The 13,748-nt window shown below is 44.7% G+C and overlaps 1 protein-coding gene across 2 annotated transcripts in view; it reads right to left on the bottom strand.

Moving 5' to 3' along the window:
• Positions 1 to 13,748, bottom strand: part of Micu1 (mitochondrial calcium uptake 1) — a 145,999-nt gene that overhangs the window by 100,046 nt on the left and 32,205 nt on the right. The window contains exons 4-5 of one of the 2 annotated variants that reach the window (XM_087597903.1): positions 9,471 to 9,633; positions 1,328 to 1,383 (exon numbers count right to left, since the gene is read on the bottom strand). In XM_087597903.1, coding sequence (XP_087454029.1) covers positions 1,328 to 1,383; positions 9,471 to 9,633 — 219 coding nt within the window. 2 annotated transcript variants of the gene reach the window in all.

Genomic DNA, 13,748 nt, shown 5'->3' with positions numbered 1-13,748 from the left:
GTGGGCCTGTGGAGTCCAGAGGACAAGCTGCAGGGGTCAGTCCTCTTTCCAACAAGTGTATTCTGGGAAGAGAACTCAGGTCACGAGGCTTGTTGCCACACACCCTTACCCGCTGAGACAAGCTATTTATAAAATGATCTGTTAGATATCCAACACTGTGTTGTTTATTTTCTTTTCAAATTTATCATCAGAGAAAATCTCAAAAGTCATCCATGACTTGAAGCTTTGGAACTTTTAATCTTAGGCCTGAATATTTAAAATACCATTCTTCTATAAAACATACTCTTCAAGCAGAATCAGCTATAGGCGTCAGCATTCTTTCCTCAGGACCTCTGAGTAGACAGCTTTGAGATGAAATAGATGATGAAAGATAGGTTTGTTTCTGTGAAAGGAAGAAATCTCCTGGGTTCCAGCCCTAAGCAAAGAACTACAGGCAGTTAAGGACTGCAGAAAGAGAAGGTTCAGCCGTCCACAGGGAGGAGCCCCTTAGTTATCCAATTCCAAGTGGTCAGCCCTGAAGTCGACTATCTATATACAAGTGAGTCTAAACAGAGCCAGCAGACCATATTTGCATATGATTGCATCTATACGACCACGTCCACGTAATAGTAACAGAGAGGTCTGGTATATGGGAGTGGTTGGAGGGAGGGAAAGAAGGGGAAAATGATATATAATCATATTTAATTAAAGAATATTTTTAATCTGACCCTTTCCTCTCATTCTGACCCTGTGTAAACTTTTCTTCGTGCTTCTGAAGAGCTTATCCTGAGAGGGAGAGCCATGCTGAGCAGGCAGCTTTACAAGAGAGTAAAATGGAAAGGCTCCCTTTCGATGACTGGGAATGATGCAGCATAACGTGACTTCTTCATCAGGTACAAAGTAAAGAACTGGAAGTACAATACAAATGTGCAAACTGGGAGAATTCTCATACCTGCTACCTAAGCACCTCAGAGATCATCACGGTTTCAGTGTTAGGGCTATTGCTACAGACTGTCAGGTTCAACCGGCTAGGCAGCCATAAGAAACATGAACGCAAAACCGGGCCGCTCGCACATCTTTATGGCGACTTTCGTGCTATATTCCAAAGTCAGCAGACACTGAATTCAGCCTCAATATATGACAAACCAGGAGTTACCTTACAGGGAAAAACATTATAAAATAAACAGCAAACACACACACAGGAACCGTGGCTTGATTTCCTGCGAAGGATCTACTGAAGACGCAGGCCTCAAAACCCAAGCAAACTTCCTTCAGCAGCTAAATGGAATTCACAAACATGGTGTGTGACTTCAGAGAACCTAGGAAACTCCTCAGTAAGAATTAGGACGTGTGTGCTTACCTTTCCATCGAAGCGCTTTATTATGTACTGATCCAGGCCCAAGTCTGAAAAAGAGAGGAGAGGCTGATTAGCCTCTAATTGTAACTCACCAGGAAAACATGACAGTGCTCGGTTTTGTTTTAAACTACTCTGATTTTATGTACTAGATGGCTTCACTATGACATCCATCCACAGCCACATAGGAATGATTTCTTTGCTCCATTTTCAGATTCAAAGTACAAATGCTGGCAGACAGACACCAACGCTTTGCTCTGTACCAGAACAGCAAGGTGCCTGTGTGAAAGGCGCCAGTCTTTCTCACATCCTCACGAAAGCTCATGGACAGTGCCAGCAAGCACCAGGAGCTCCGTTTTGCATCTCATAAGGATTTTGCTCATAAGGATTTGGTCACTGTTGTGAGTGACTGTCCTCCGAGAGAAACAACTGCAGTCTTGGGAACTCTGGTGCACTCCCAGCAATGGAATTACCCCAGCTGTACTTGCTGACTGGAGGTGTCCCCTCAACCAGCACCTCTGTATGAGAGAGCAGTATTATCTCAGAATCAGTTTGGATGCAGTTTCCAATATGGAGAGAGATAGGCTATACCACGGTTACAGGATATTTGGTTATTGTACATAGACAACCTAACTGTTAGTAAAATACAAAATCTTAACTAGATATTGCATTTGTGGGATGCAGTTAGGTGTCTTGAAGAGGTGCGGTTTGGGTATGCCTCTAAACATCTCCAGAGACACCAACGGTAAAGAATGGGAAGTTCCTGCCTAATTTAAGGCAGGCTGCTTGAGGGAGGTCCTATGGTCCCCGCTCTATGACCAGAGGCAAAGAGAGCTGGGTGGCCTTGAAATACCCCACCAAAAGGTGAAAAGGTTCTGCCCCTGACTTGGCTTGGAGCCCCAACCCCCACAACGGTGACAGCTTGTCAGGGGTATAGGGGAGGAGTTAGAGATTTTTATAAACAATTGGGCCTTTGATCCTCTCTCACTTTCTCTCTCCTTGGAAGAGCCTTTATAGAGGAGCTCTGGGGAAGAGAGAAGGACTTTCTCTTTGGGCTTGCAGGAACTACAGAAAAGCAGCTGGAAAGGACACAAGTAAAACAGTTTCCTAGAAAAGACAGCTAAGGAGCCCTCTTGGGTTTGGAAGAGCTCAAAAGAAAGGGTGACTCACTAGACAGAGATTTCTAAAGAGCTAGCAGTTTAGTTGCAGAATCAGGCTTGTAAGTATTCTGTATATAGTTAAGAAAATAAAGTTACCTCACTGAGCCAGCAGGGTTTACCTCAGTTAACACCTCCGTGTCTTTATTGGAATAAATACTAGATAATTTAAATGGTTACGTGCCGCAGCATAAAGCAGGAAAGGGCTTCCCATGGTAAGGTATCTATTCCACCTGAAGTGGTAAAACTAAATTCTCACACAACACTGTGGGAAGTATGTGTAATCCCCATGACAATCACTAAATATAGTAAAAGAAATATAGTCAAGATAGAAAAAGATCACTTAAATAAAATACAGGAAAACATTTACATACTCCACAGAGCATCCAGGAAAACATGTATGAGGGGAGAACAGTAGCGCTAAACCCAGGCAAGCTCTGAAGAAAGAAGCACACAGGCAGCGGGCCACATCTTAGATGACTAAGCAGAGACCAAGCCATCCTAGTATGACAACCACCAGTTCCCACGAACACAGAGTGGCCCAGTCAGTGACCGGTCCAGTCAGTGGCCACGCCACTTCTGCAGGGACAGGCAATCTTGAGAGCAACATAGGAGCACATTTACACACAAGCTCAGCAGGTTACCCACGTCACATCGTTCACAGGCGGGGCTGGAGAAGTGGGCCATAATAGGAGCCATTTAGTAAATTCACAATTCAGAATGTGTAAACTGTGACAAACTTCAAAGTCTTTTATAATGAGGCAAAGTCAATTTTCTGGGCTCGCACAAGATGCTGACAGTGTAGAAAATAAGACTTCAATAGCCCAAGCTTTATAAAACATCTGGAACACTGAGGATGTTACCATGATCTTCAGTGTGACAGCTCCTGTGTCCTGTAAGGCGGCGTGTGAACAGTAATCGACTTTATCTTCCTAGCTTTCATGTCCTTTGATCACATATTCCTTGGCCTCCACTAAGTCTAATCTTTTTATAATCAACGTTTCAGATTTCAGCAACGTCTCATGCAATTAGCGTTGGGTGAGGTCTGATACTTTGAACTGGTATGCAAAATTCCTGAGAATTACAATGCTAAGGTAGGAGTGGCTGCACAGGTTTGTAATCCCAGAGCGGGGTGTCTGTGTGTGTGTGTGTGTGTGTGTGTGTGTGTGTGTGTGTGTAGAAGTCAGCTGAACTCTTCAAACTCCAGATTACCGTGAGACCCTATCTCCTAAAGCTAGGTGGACAGAGCAAAGATGACTCTTGGCCTCTACATGTCCACACAAATCTGCTCAAATCTGTCCACATACACACATACGTACACACAAAGGGGAAAATGACGGTGCTTCATAAGTCTGGGCCACGATGGCTACCAGATACCTAAATTCAATACTTTTAAAAATTAAAAATATTTCATAGGCCCCTCCCCATTCTCCTTCAAATTCAAATCACAGCCTCTGTTCTCATTAAAGGTTATCACATGCCATGTGTGTCGTTACTTGTACATAATACATTTGCAGGCTGGACAACAATAGGTGTGCTCTTCTGGGGGGCGGGCACCCGTCCCGATCCAGCCTTCCTCAGTTGCCGCTGGTCCTCTACAGCCCTTGTGGGCTGGCACGTCGGTCCCCTGATGCCATCCTCTAAGCTCAATACTTTTGAGTAATCACGACTCATCAGCTGTCTCCAACCCAAACAGACTTTCCAAATGGACTGCAACTTACATCACTTTGCTCCTCAGCCATGTTCACCAAAGCTTCGAGGTCCTTCATTAGCAGGTTAAGCTAATCACAGCAGTAGGAAAGCCAAGGCGAGCGAACCGTGAGCACAGTACCTCAGGCACTGCTTTTGCTGCACACTATTTATTTCGTTGCCCAATCCTAACGAGTTCACAGAGGCACAGTTTGGCAAGCGACAGCCTTCAGGCCATGTCCAGCCAACTCACTTTCTTTTCCTTAGATCTCCAGGGAGAAGAGTGGTATTTATTGCATTGCTGTTGAATCAGCTAAGCCTTAATATTTACTATTTGTGGGGTTGGGGATTTAGCTCAGTGGTAGAGCGCTTGCCTAGCAAGCGCAAGGCCCTGGGTTCGGTCCCCAGCTCCAAGACTCTATCCCTATGGCAAATTAAAAAAAAAAATTGGCTATCCCCTATACAACAGCATACATAGTTCTAAATGTCCTCAAAAACTGTACTGGTTTGAAAGAGCTTAGATTTCTAAACCCTGTGCAAGCTAATACAGGAGACATTAACTTTGTAACAACATAGGCAGCTCATGTTTAACTCCCACACAACGCCCAACACCAAGGGCTAGCACAATCCCTTTTTGAAACCACAGGAAATGAATACTTCAAGTTAATAGATTGTGTGCTTAAGGTCTGTCCCAACTACTTCCCACGGCTCTTCCAGCTGGGAAACTATCACCAGGGAATGAGTGTGCTCTGCCTGTACGATTTCTTACGAACGATGACGTCTGAATTAAACCTAATTTTTACATGCTGTAAATATTCTCGTGTTCCTCCTCCCCTTAAAAATGTACAAATACATTCTCTGTTTTATGGGCCATAAAGAACCAGGGAGTTGGCTGTAGTTGGTCTGCTCTGCAAGAACAGGACTGCAGGACATCAAAAGTAAAAGCAGACATAGTGAAACTGTAAACAAACCAACAATCAATACAGGCAGAGCACAGGAGGTGCACAGAAAAGAACAGTGCTGCAGACTCAGTTGTGGGTCACTGACGGAAAGTGTTCTTTTTTAAATTTTATTTATATGAGTGCACTGTAGCTATCTTCAGACACACCAGAAGAGGGCATCAGATCCCATTACAGACGGTTGTGAGCCACCATGTGGTTGCTGGGAATTGAACCCAAGACCTCTCTGGAAGTCTCTTAACCACTGAGCCATCTCTCCAGCCCTGAAAGTGTTCTTTATAGGCAAGATTGTCCTTAAAACTGTAAAGTGTGATTCTCAAGGGAACACAGAGGCCAGGATACCTGAGATATACAGTGAGCCCTGCTTCTCCATTCACATTTTGATTCCCCTGTGTAGAGGAAGCCACAAGATAAAAAGTCAGCTGGGTTGGTACGGTAGAAAGGACGGAGCCAACCTTACCATAGGGCGTGCTTCTGCCCCGACTCCTTTGTTCACGGAACTTTTACCCACAGGCCACACTTCTAGTACTTGCACCACACAACGACTGAGAAAGAGTTTTGGTTTCATTTTTTGGGGAGAGGGCTTCTCTGTGTAGCCCTGGCTGTCTGGAACTCAAGAGATCCACGGGCCTCTGCCTCCTGAGTGTTGGCTGGGGTTAAAGGCGTGTGCTACCATGGCTGGTGAGAAACAGTTTTTACTATAACGGAGTCGCCATCCCATGCAAGGATGGTGGTGATGCATCACCTTCACAGTGGGGGTGACACACGTTCAAGGAGCACACTACGTGTGGGTCCTTTTAATGTGCTTCACACTCACCCATGGCTCCTCTCTAGACAGTTCTGATATTTAGTACACAAGTATTCTTAGGCAACTTTTCACACTGAAACTCATCAGCTCATGTCAAATGGTTTAATTTGGGGGCCTTGGATAGTCTGTGTTTTAAGATATTTTAAACAGTTCTAAAACTAGGACTCTCACAGATTTTGAACCTCTGGGAATCCTGGGATATTCACGTGTGAAGTCATGACAAGACAAGGCTGAAATTGGAACGGTTGGCTGGAGAGCAGCCGAAGACAGAACTCTAAGCAACCGAAATCTACCGCCTTTACTCTTCATCTCACGCAGAAGCAGCAGATTTTATTTTGCTGAATCAACATCCTGGCTAATGAATTCCTGCTAATGAGCATATGAAAGTGAAGCCAGTTTCCACCCCATGGGTGACAAAGATCTTTCTCCTTAGGCCAGAGGTGGGTAATCCAGGCAGAGGCTCTGTCACAGCTGAGCCAGGGCCTGTTTCCTCACTGGTAAGTGGGTTGACGTCAGGTCTTTGCTGTTTATTTTTGAGCTAGAGTTTCACTGTGTACCTGTGGCTGCCCTGAATTATCCCCCACCCCCATGTGTGTATGTATGTGGGGATGGGGGTAGATTTGAGACAGTTTTTCTGTGTAACCCTGGCTGTCCTGAAACTTGCTTTGTAGTTCAAGCTGGCCTTGAACTCACAGAGATCATCTGCCTCCCAAATGCTGGGATCAAAGGCAGGCTCCAACACCAACTGGCTTGAAACAGGAATCTACTGCCTTTACTCTTCACTTCACGCAGGAGCAGCAGATTTTATTTGCTGACTCAATGAATTCATTTGCTGGCTAATGAATTCTTGCTAATGAGCAAATGAAAGTGAGGCCACTTTCTGGTTAGATCTCATTTCACTGCATCAGAATCTCCCTTCTGATTCTCAGAAGAGCACTTGTTCGTTATTCCAGCTTCCTGTGAGAACAAGAAGGGTGCTTGGTGTACAGCACTCACAGTAGCTATTCAGTTTATGTAGGACATCTTTCGGTAATTAAGGGGGTGGCGGCCCCGTGGTAGAGTGCGTGTGCTGCATGCAGAAAGCCTTGCGTTCAGTTCCACTATCACAAAAACAAACAAACAAGGAACAGCTATGGAGTCAAAGCCCGGAGTGTATCAAGGCAACTGGAAAATATAATTGTTTTCAAAGGAATAAACACAATATCCCTAAGTGAGGACACAGTCTTCTGTGGCCTGTCTTAAAAGTGTTGGTTAATTTTCATTGTCACACTGGAAGCAAATTATATTTTTTAACGTCGTTGATAGAAATGAGATTTTTATTTGGATGGTAATTGCCTTACAGGCATAAAGATGTTTTGCTGTCATAAAAACATGGGAAAACATTTGCAAGCATCTTTCTTTTGCATACAGTCATGCTCAGCTTTCTTCCTTCCCACGTCACAAAACACGCTGCCAAGGTGAGTTTAAAAGGATCTAAATTTCAGTTTGGACAGCTCAGTAGCTAACGGTGCTGCTGGTCACCAAGCCTGGTCACTTGAGTTTGGTCTTCAGGACCAACCTGGTGGGAATTGAGAACTAATTCCCTGAAGTTATCATTTGGTATGTATACCCTCATTAAATAAATAAAGAAAGATATTTAAAAAGAATCTACACTAAAGTTCAATGCAATTAATGACAAGCTTGGTATATCTTATTATAAAATTCTTTGGAAGCAGAAAGCATGAATATATAAGACCCTATCGGGAAATAAAGGAACATTTGAGGTACAATAAAATACATCCTTCTGGTTTCAACATTCATAGTTATTTGGCAGTGTCCTTTTCTAGAACTTTCTGTGTATTTTTCACGTAGCTATAATGCAGAAGACTGAGAGGCATAGTGATAGGGGTAAGCACTGAAAGGCAGAGAAGAGAGATTCTGCAGTACGAGAGACCTGCATCCTTCCACAGGTAAACGGCACCTCGTGCAGGCTTGCTAAGAGCTGTGGGATCAGTGTGGAAGAATGGAGGTGAGACAGAGGGACTCGAAGCCCAGGAGTAGCTCTCTCTTCCACATGGCCATCCTCAAACCCATAGTTTGTGTGGCAGAGCTGGCTGCTCAACAGAGTGAAGAAGAAGGAGGAACTCTGCATCAAATACATTTGTGTTTATTTGCATCCTACCCACAGACCACTGGTGATTTTACCCGGTATTCTCTGTGCACTGGGCTCTGACTGCGATTCACAAGCCGTCTAATAGGGGACTACCACTCAGCATCACACTGACATCTAAATGTTGCAGACTCTGGAGCATTCTGGGGTACACTCATAGGTTCAGGTTACTGGTTTATATACTGGATTGGTTTTTAATGCTTTTTACTTCTTTGTGTGGCTTTGAGCCGCTGCTCTGTGGCCTTTTGCATCAATACAAAGTATATCCTTTCACTAGCAACAAGCTACTAGAGCTTCAGTTACCTAGATATGTCTGAACTGCTCTTTTGTGAACTCCAATGGTGCCCAGGGGTGATTACTGTCAGGCTCGTTTGTTCATGTTAATGAAATACATACATATACATACTAACAATACATATATAGTTAGTATGGTGAGGTAACTGCTTGTTAAAGTTGGATATTTTTATGACACTGAGGAAAAGAGAAATCAGATTCTCTCTTCCCTGGGGTTCAGCTGCTGGTAAAGACTACGGCCATCAGTCCTTCAGTCACTTTCCCAAAGCATCTGTAGAGAACGTGCATGCTTTGTCCTGTCCTTCTGTAGTTTCTGTTCTACCCTAATGGAAAACCGCTGAGTAAGTCAGAACACACAAAGCAAACATTTGAGAGCCAGGCCTGCGCTGGCTACCTCCTCCCTTCCCTCCCAGGTAACCAGCCAGGTTGTCAGGGCTGCTGTCCTACAGCTGGCTGCTGCTGAGCTGGAAAACTCATAGGCCACAGCACCAGAGGGTGGTCACCAGACTCTAGCAGACTCACCGGATAGTAAGCACTCCCCTGCTTGTTCGCTGTGACTTCGGGTCACAGAAACACTGAGTCTCATCCCTTATTAGTAGTTGTTCCAAGAAAGTGCCTGAGGCTTGGAGCACCCTCCTCAGCCATTGTCCTCACAGGATTTCTAAAGGCATTCTTAATCCTTTCCTTGGATGGGTGTATTTCCTGTGGTGGCTTGAATACACTTGGCCCAGGGAGTAGTGCTATTTGGAGGTGTGACCCTGTGTGAGTTAGATGTAGCCGTATTGGAGGAAGTGTGTCACTGTGGGCGTGAGCTTTGATGCTCCACCCAGTGGAAAAGAGTTAGTCTCAGAGTGACCTTCAGATGAAGATGTAGAACTCTCAGCGCCTCCTGCCCCATGCCTGTTTATCTCAGCTAGTTCCCCTAAATCAGACATATTCACTGGATTGCAGAAGTTGAGGCCGATTCCAAGCATTCAACAGTCAAATTTTTAATTATTGCCTAGACCCATGAACATTGCTGTGTCCTGAGAAGTTGCAGCCATAACAGTTGTCAAGCCTGCTTCCCACACTGTTGACTTACGTTCTGGCTGCTTCTCATTGGGTGTTATGGAGCGCACAAAGTCCTGTGGGGTCATGAACACTTCAGTTTCACCAGGTTCGTTGATTACTTTCAAGGTGGCAAAATACCGGAAGATTTTGTCTGGTGTGGAGTAGGCTCGGATCCTATTCTCATACTCCATTACCTGGAATGAGAAAGTTAGAGGGTGTCACTACGTTGAGCTGTGCTCAAGGCCAACAATCTTATAGCACTTGTCTTACTTTTGAAATAAGTTGATTATCTCTCTGTAGTTGGATTTTTATACTAAATAAGCTCAATTTCATAAATAATTTAAATTTCTTTCTTGCAAGACATCACTCACACCCTAGTTGAAGGAAGGCTCACCAAACTTTGTTAGAGCTTTTAAAAAAATAATTTTCTAGTTACTAAAAACTAGAAAAACTTAAAAACACCATTGAAAGAATTCAAAAGCCACAGTGACAGGGAACTGCTACACACAGAAGCCTACAGGCTCTTAAATACCAAGTTTTTAAAAGGGATTTACTTTCTGTGGAATTGCCTCAAGACTAAGAAATGGTTAGCAGTCCTTGTAAGGCAAAATGGATGAAATAACATAGAAAAATAAAAGTGTATATCATGGAAACTCAGTTATTAGTATGTCTGAAGAACTTCGATGATATTTTTAGCCAAATTCCCAGCAAACCATTACATGCAGCCTATCTAGAAGGAAACACAGGGCAGCACACAAGTGTTTGTACAAGGGACGATCAAGCATAGTGGCATTTAACCCAGAGTCTGCCATGTCACTGGGACAGCTCGCTCTCCTACAGAATACACAAAATACTATACCAATTACAGTGCTTTTGGGGAAAAGGTCTCCAGTATTGAGTGGTATTTGACTTCTTCCTATTATTATTACTGTTATTATTATTATCATTAGTTTAAGACAGAGCCTCAAGTATGGCAGCTGGCCTGAAACTCTCAGTAGATGAGAAAGACCTTGAACTTCGGATCCTTTGCCTGCAATTCCCAAATGCAGGCATTACAGTGAGGACTACCATACTCAGAACTTTATGAAGCTCAGGGAGCATTCCCACTGCCAAGTGAGTTAGACCCCGGTCCCCATACCTCACTTTTCTAAGCTGAGGTAGTCAATAGTAAACAGTATCTTGTAAAAATGCGTCAATGCAATAAAACCTAAAACCTCGTTAGTTCTGTGTCTGTAGAGCAGGTAATAGTTTTAATTTACCTCATGTTAAATGTGTGCAATTAACACAGCAATTGCCATAGATGTCAACCCTGAGGAGAGACTTCGAGGTCACTGGCAGCAACTACTTAACAATGGTCTTAGTTCTGCAACCAACCAAACGCGGTTTTAGCAACTGAGAACATCTTCCAATTTATGACTCCCCATGACAGGAATTCGGTGACAACTTGCATTAAATCTGAGATTTTAGGGAATTGAAGAGATGAAGCTAAGAGCACTGGGTACTCTTCCAGATAACTAGGGTTCAATTCCCAGCACCCAGAATGTGGCTTCCACTCTCTGTAACTCCAGGTGCAGGGGATCTGATGCCCTCTTCTGTTAGCATGGTGCATATACATACAAGCAAATACTCTTACACATAAAATAAATTTAAAAACCCCCTCAAATCTGAGATGTTACTGCAGACTAAAAGACGGAGCATGAGTAAACACAGCACGAGCTATGCAGTCCCTGTGTGGCCTTGGGGCCTGTGGGGTCTCAGAACAAAGGGGCTGAACTTTAGACGGTGCTTATTTGCTGGAGATAATGGCTGGAGAAGAAACATTGTTTCTGTGGCCCATTTATATCTGTATATTTGTTGTGTTCTCTCTGAAGTCAGGAGTCAAAGAAGAGGAGAGGAGGAGAGAGCAGAGAGAGAAGGTTCGGAATGTTTAGGGCAAGAGGTTTTTGTGAACTAAAATCAGCCATATTCAAGGTAGGAGAAGGCCAGATCAGGGGTTTCAAGTCTGAAGATCGGCTTTCCGACTGTTGCAGATTCATTCAGTCATGGTGCAGAAGGCTATGAACTGACCACAGTCTGAGTAAATTCATCCTGTACAGAATCTTGTCTGTTTCCTTTGAGGCAGGGTCCCACGTTAGCCCTGGTCAGCTTTAAACTCTGAGATCTGCCTCCATGTGTGCCAGGAGAGAGGCCTTCACCACACTCAGCTGCTGTCCTGTCAATAGGAACCAATGGCTCTGTGTGGTTACAAAGTTTTATTCTGAAACAACTGGCCCAGAAGAGTAACAGTGGCAGTGAAGCCGCACATGGCCGAGTTCAGTGTAAACACAATGGGAGCTCAGTGCACTCCGGCTGCCTTTCCTAGCTTAGCACCCTATTCTGGAGACTTCACACGGACTGTCTCTTCCTTCTAGTGACTCTGGATTTCACCAAATGGGATTTCACCCAATCACTGCAGAAGGAATTCAGGACACGATCCAAGACAGCAAAGTTTGGAGGCGGCGATAGGCTACTCTGAGGGGCTGGGAGGCTGGGGGTGGGGTATTCAAAGATTTACTAAGGAAATTGTAATAATTCATTCTGTCACTTATCAATTTTTCAGTAAGACCTATCTTCCATAAAACTGATGAGTATAACTAGGTCGAACTCAGGGATGATTTTTCCTATGTGAACTATACCAACGGTTAGCCACAAAGGACTTATAACCAAACAGATGAGGGATGGTTCCTCCATAAAATACTCAAACTAATAAATGAAAGAGTCCAGGTAGGGTGAAGCCTCACTCTAATCTCAGCACCTGCAGGTGGAGGCAGGAGGATCAGAGACTCAAGGTCACCCTCAGCACAGGGAGCTAGCGGTAGCCCAGAATAGACGCCTGATCAAAAAAGAAAGGGAAGGTTGGGGAGCAAAGAAATCACATTATTATTGTTGTTATTTTGCAATCCCAGTGGATGAAAAGATCTAGATTTTGACTATCCATAGCTGCTAAAAGGAAAAATAATGGGCTAGAGAGATGGCTCTGTGGTTAAGAGCACTTCCTGCTCTTTCAGAGAGCACAGGTTCCATTCCCAGCAACTATATGCTGGCTTATAACTGTAACTCAAGTTCCAGGGACCTGGTACTCTCTTGTGGCCTCCACAGGCACTGCACACATGTGGTGCACATACAAGAGGAAGGGGGAAGGCAGAGGAAGAGGAAGAGGAAGAAGAAGATAAAGAAGAGGAGGAGGAGGAGACAGGAAACAGTACCACCAGTGTGGCTACAGGGACCACACCCAAGTCTGATCAAACCTCAGAGTCCAACCTCCAAAACTCAAGTGATACAGAGACTGAAGGAGCTGAACGGCCCTTAAAGCTGTCAATAGAATCCAACCACAGGAAACGTGAACAGTGAAATGGCCTGGAGCCTGTCCCCTGTACATCGAGAGAACTGAAACATGAATCATTAGGTTGGGGGAAACAGTAAGATTACAGAGTTCATGCTTGGTCCTAAGTTCAGTCCTTAGCATCCATGTGGGGACTGGGGGGAGCGGACATTAAAACAGCCAAGATAAAAGTATTCTGTTGATGAACACTTGATTCAGGTGAGAGAAGCAGATGAGCTCACTCTCCCACTGCCCACTACGGTAAAAGAAGGCCAAGGGAAGGAAAGGGTCCTCTGTCCTGCTGCTGCAGGGTCAAAAGGCCAAGCAACCAGTAAGTCCCTGGATTTTGATTGGCCTGCACACTTGTTTTTAAAAACTGCCTCCATTCCAGCTGCAGCATAGGGAACTGTCCCATCTAAGGGGCTGAGAGTGCCTGGTCATAGTAATTCCTTCCTCCTCTACCTCCATAACAATTAGGTAGTCCCTCTAGGCCTGCACTGCCAAGTAACTTCCCAGCTGTGTGAAATGGCTGACAAGCAGACACCAGAAACACAGCAAGGGAAGCAAACCAACTGCTGGTCTTGCCTGAGGAGAAAGCCGCCAGTGACGGGATGTCCCCACTCAGAAACTGTCCTGAGTGGGGTGAAAACCGCTCTGGCCTCAGGGGACGGGGGAACTTTGCTCAGCTGCATGTGACCCAGAAGCCCCTGAGCCTGTTGACTTCTGCCTGCCTTGTGGCATAAGCTAGGGTTTCCCTAAGGCTTCCTCAAGGGGAAGGCCAGGCTGGGACATCTGGTCCAAGGCAAAACTTATGCCATCCTCACCTTCACAGAGGTTAACACTAAAGGCAGAGTAACTAGATAGCTATTGGGAACAATGACAGTGACAGATAGTGATGAGCTATTCTGTCCCTGGGAAGGCAATGTCCCAGGTCCAAAATTAATGGCT

Source organism: Rattus norvegicus, chromosome 20 (assembly GCF_021556685.1).
Source record: "Rattus norvegicus strain SHRSP/BbbUtx chromosome 20, alternate assembly SHRSP_T2T, whole genome shotgun sequence".
Lineage (NCBI taxonomy): Eukaryota > Metazoa > Chordata > Mammalia > Rodentia > Muridae > Rattus > Rattus norvegicus.
Note: the sequence above shows the minus strand (reverse complement) of the source record. Positions and strands in the feature narration are given on the sequence as shown.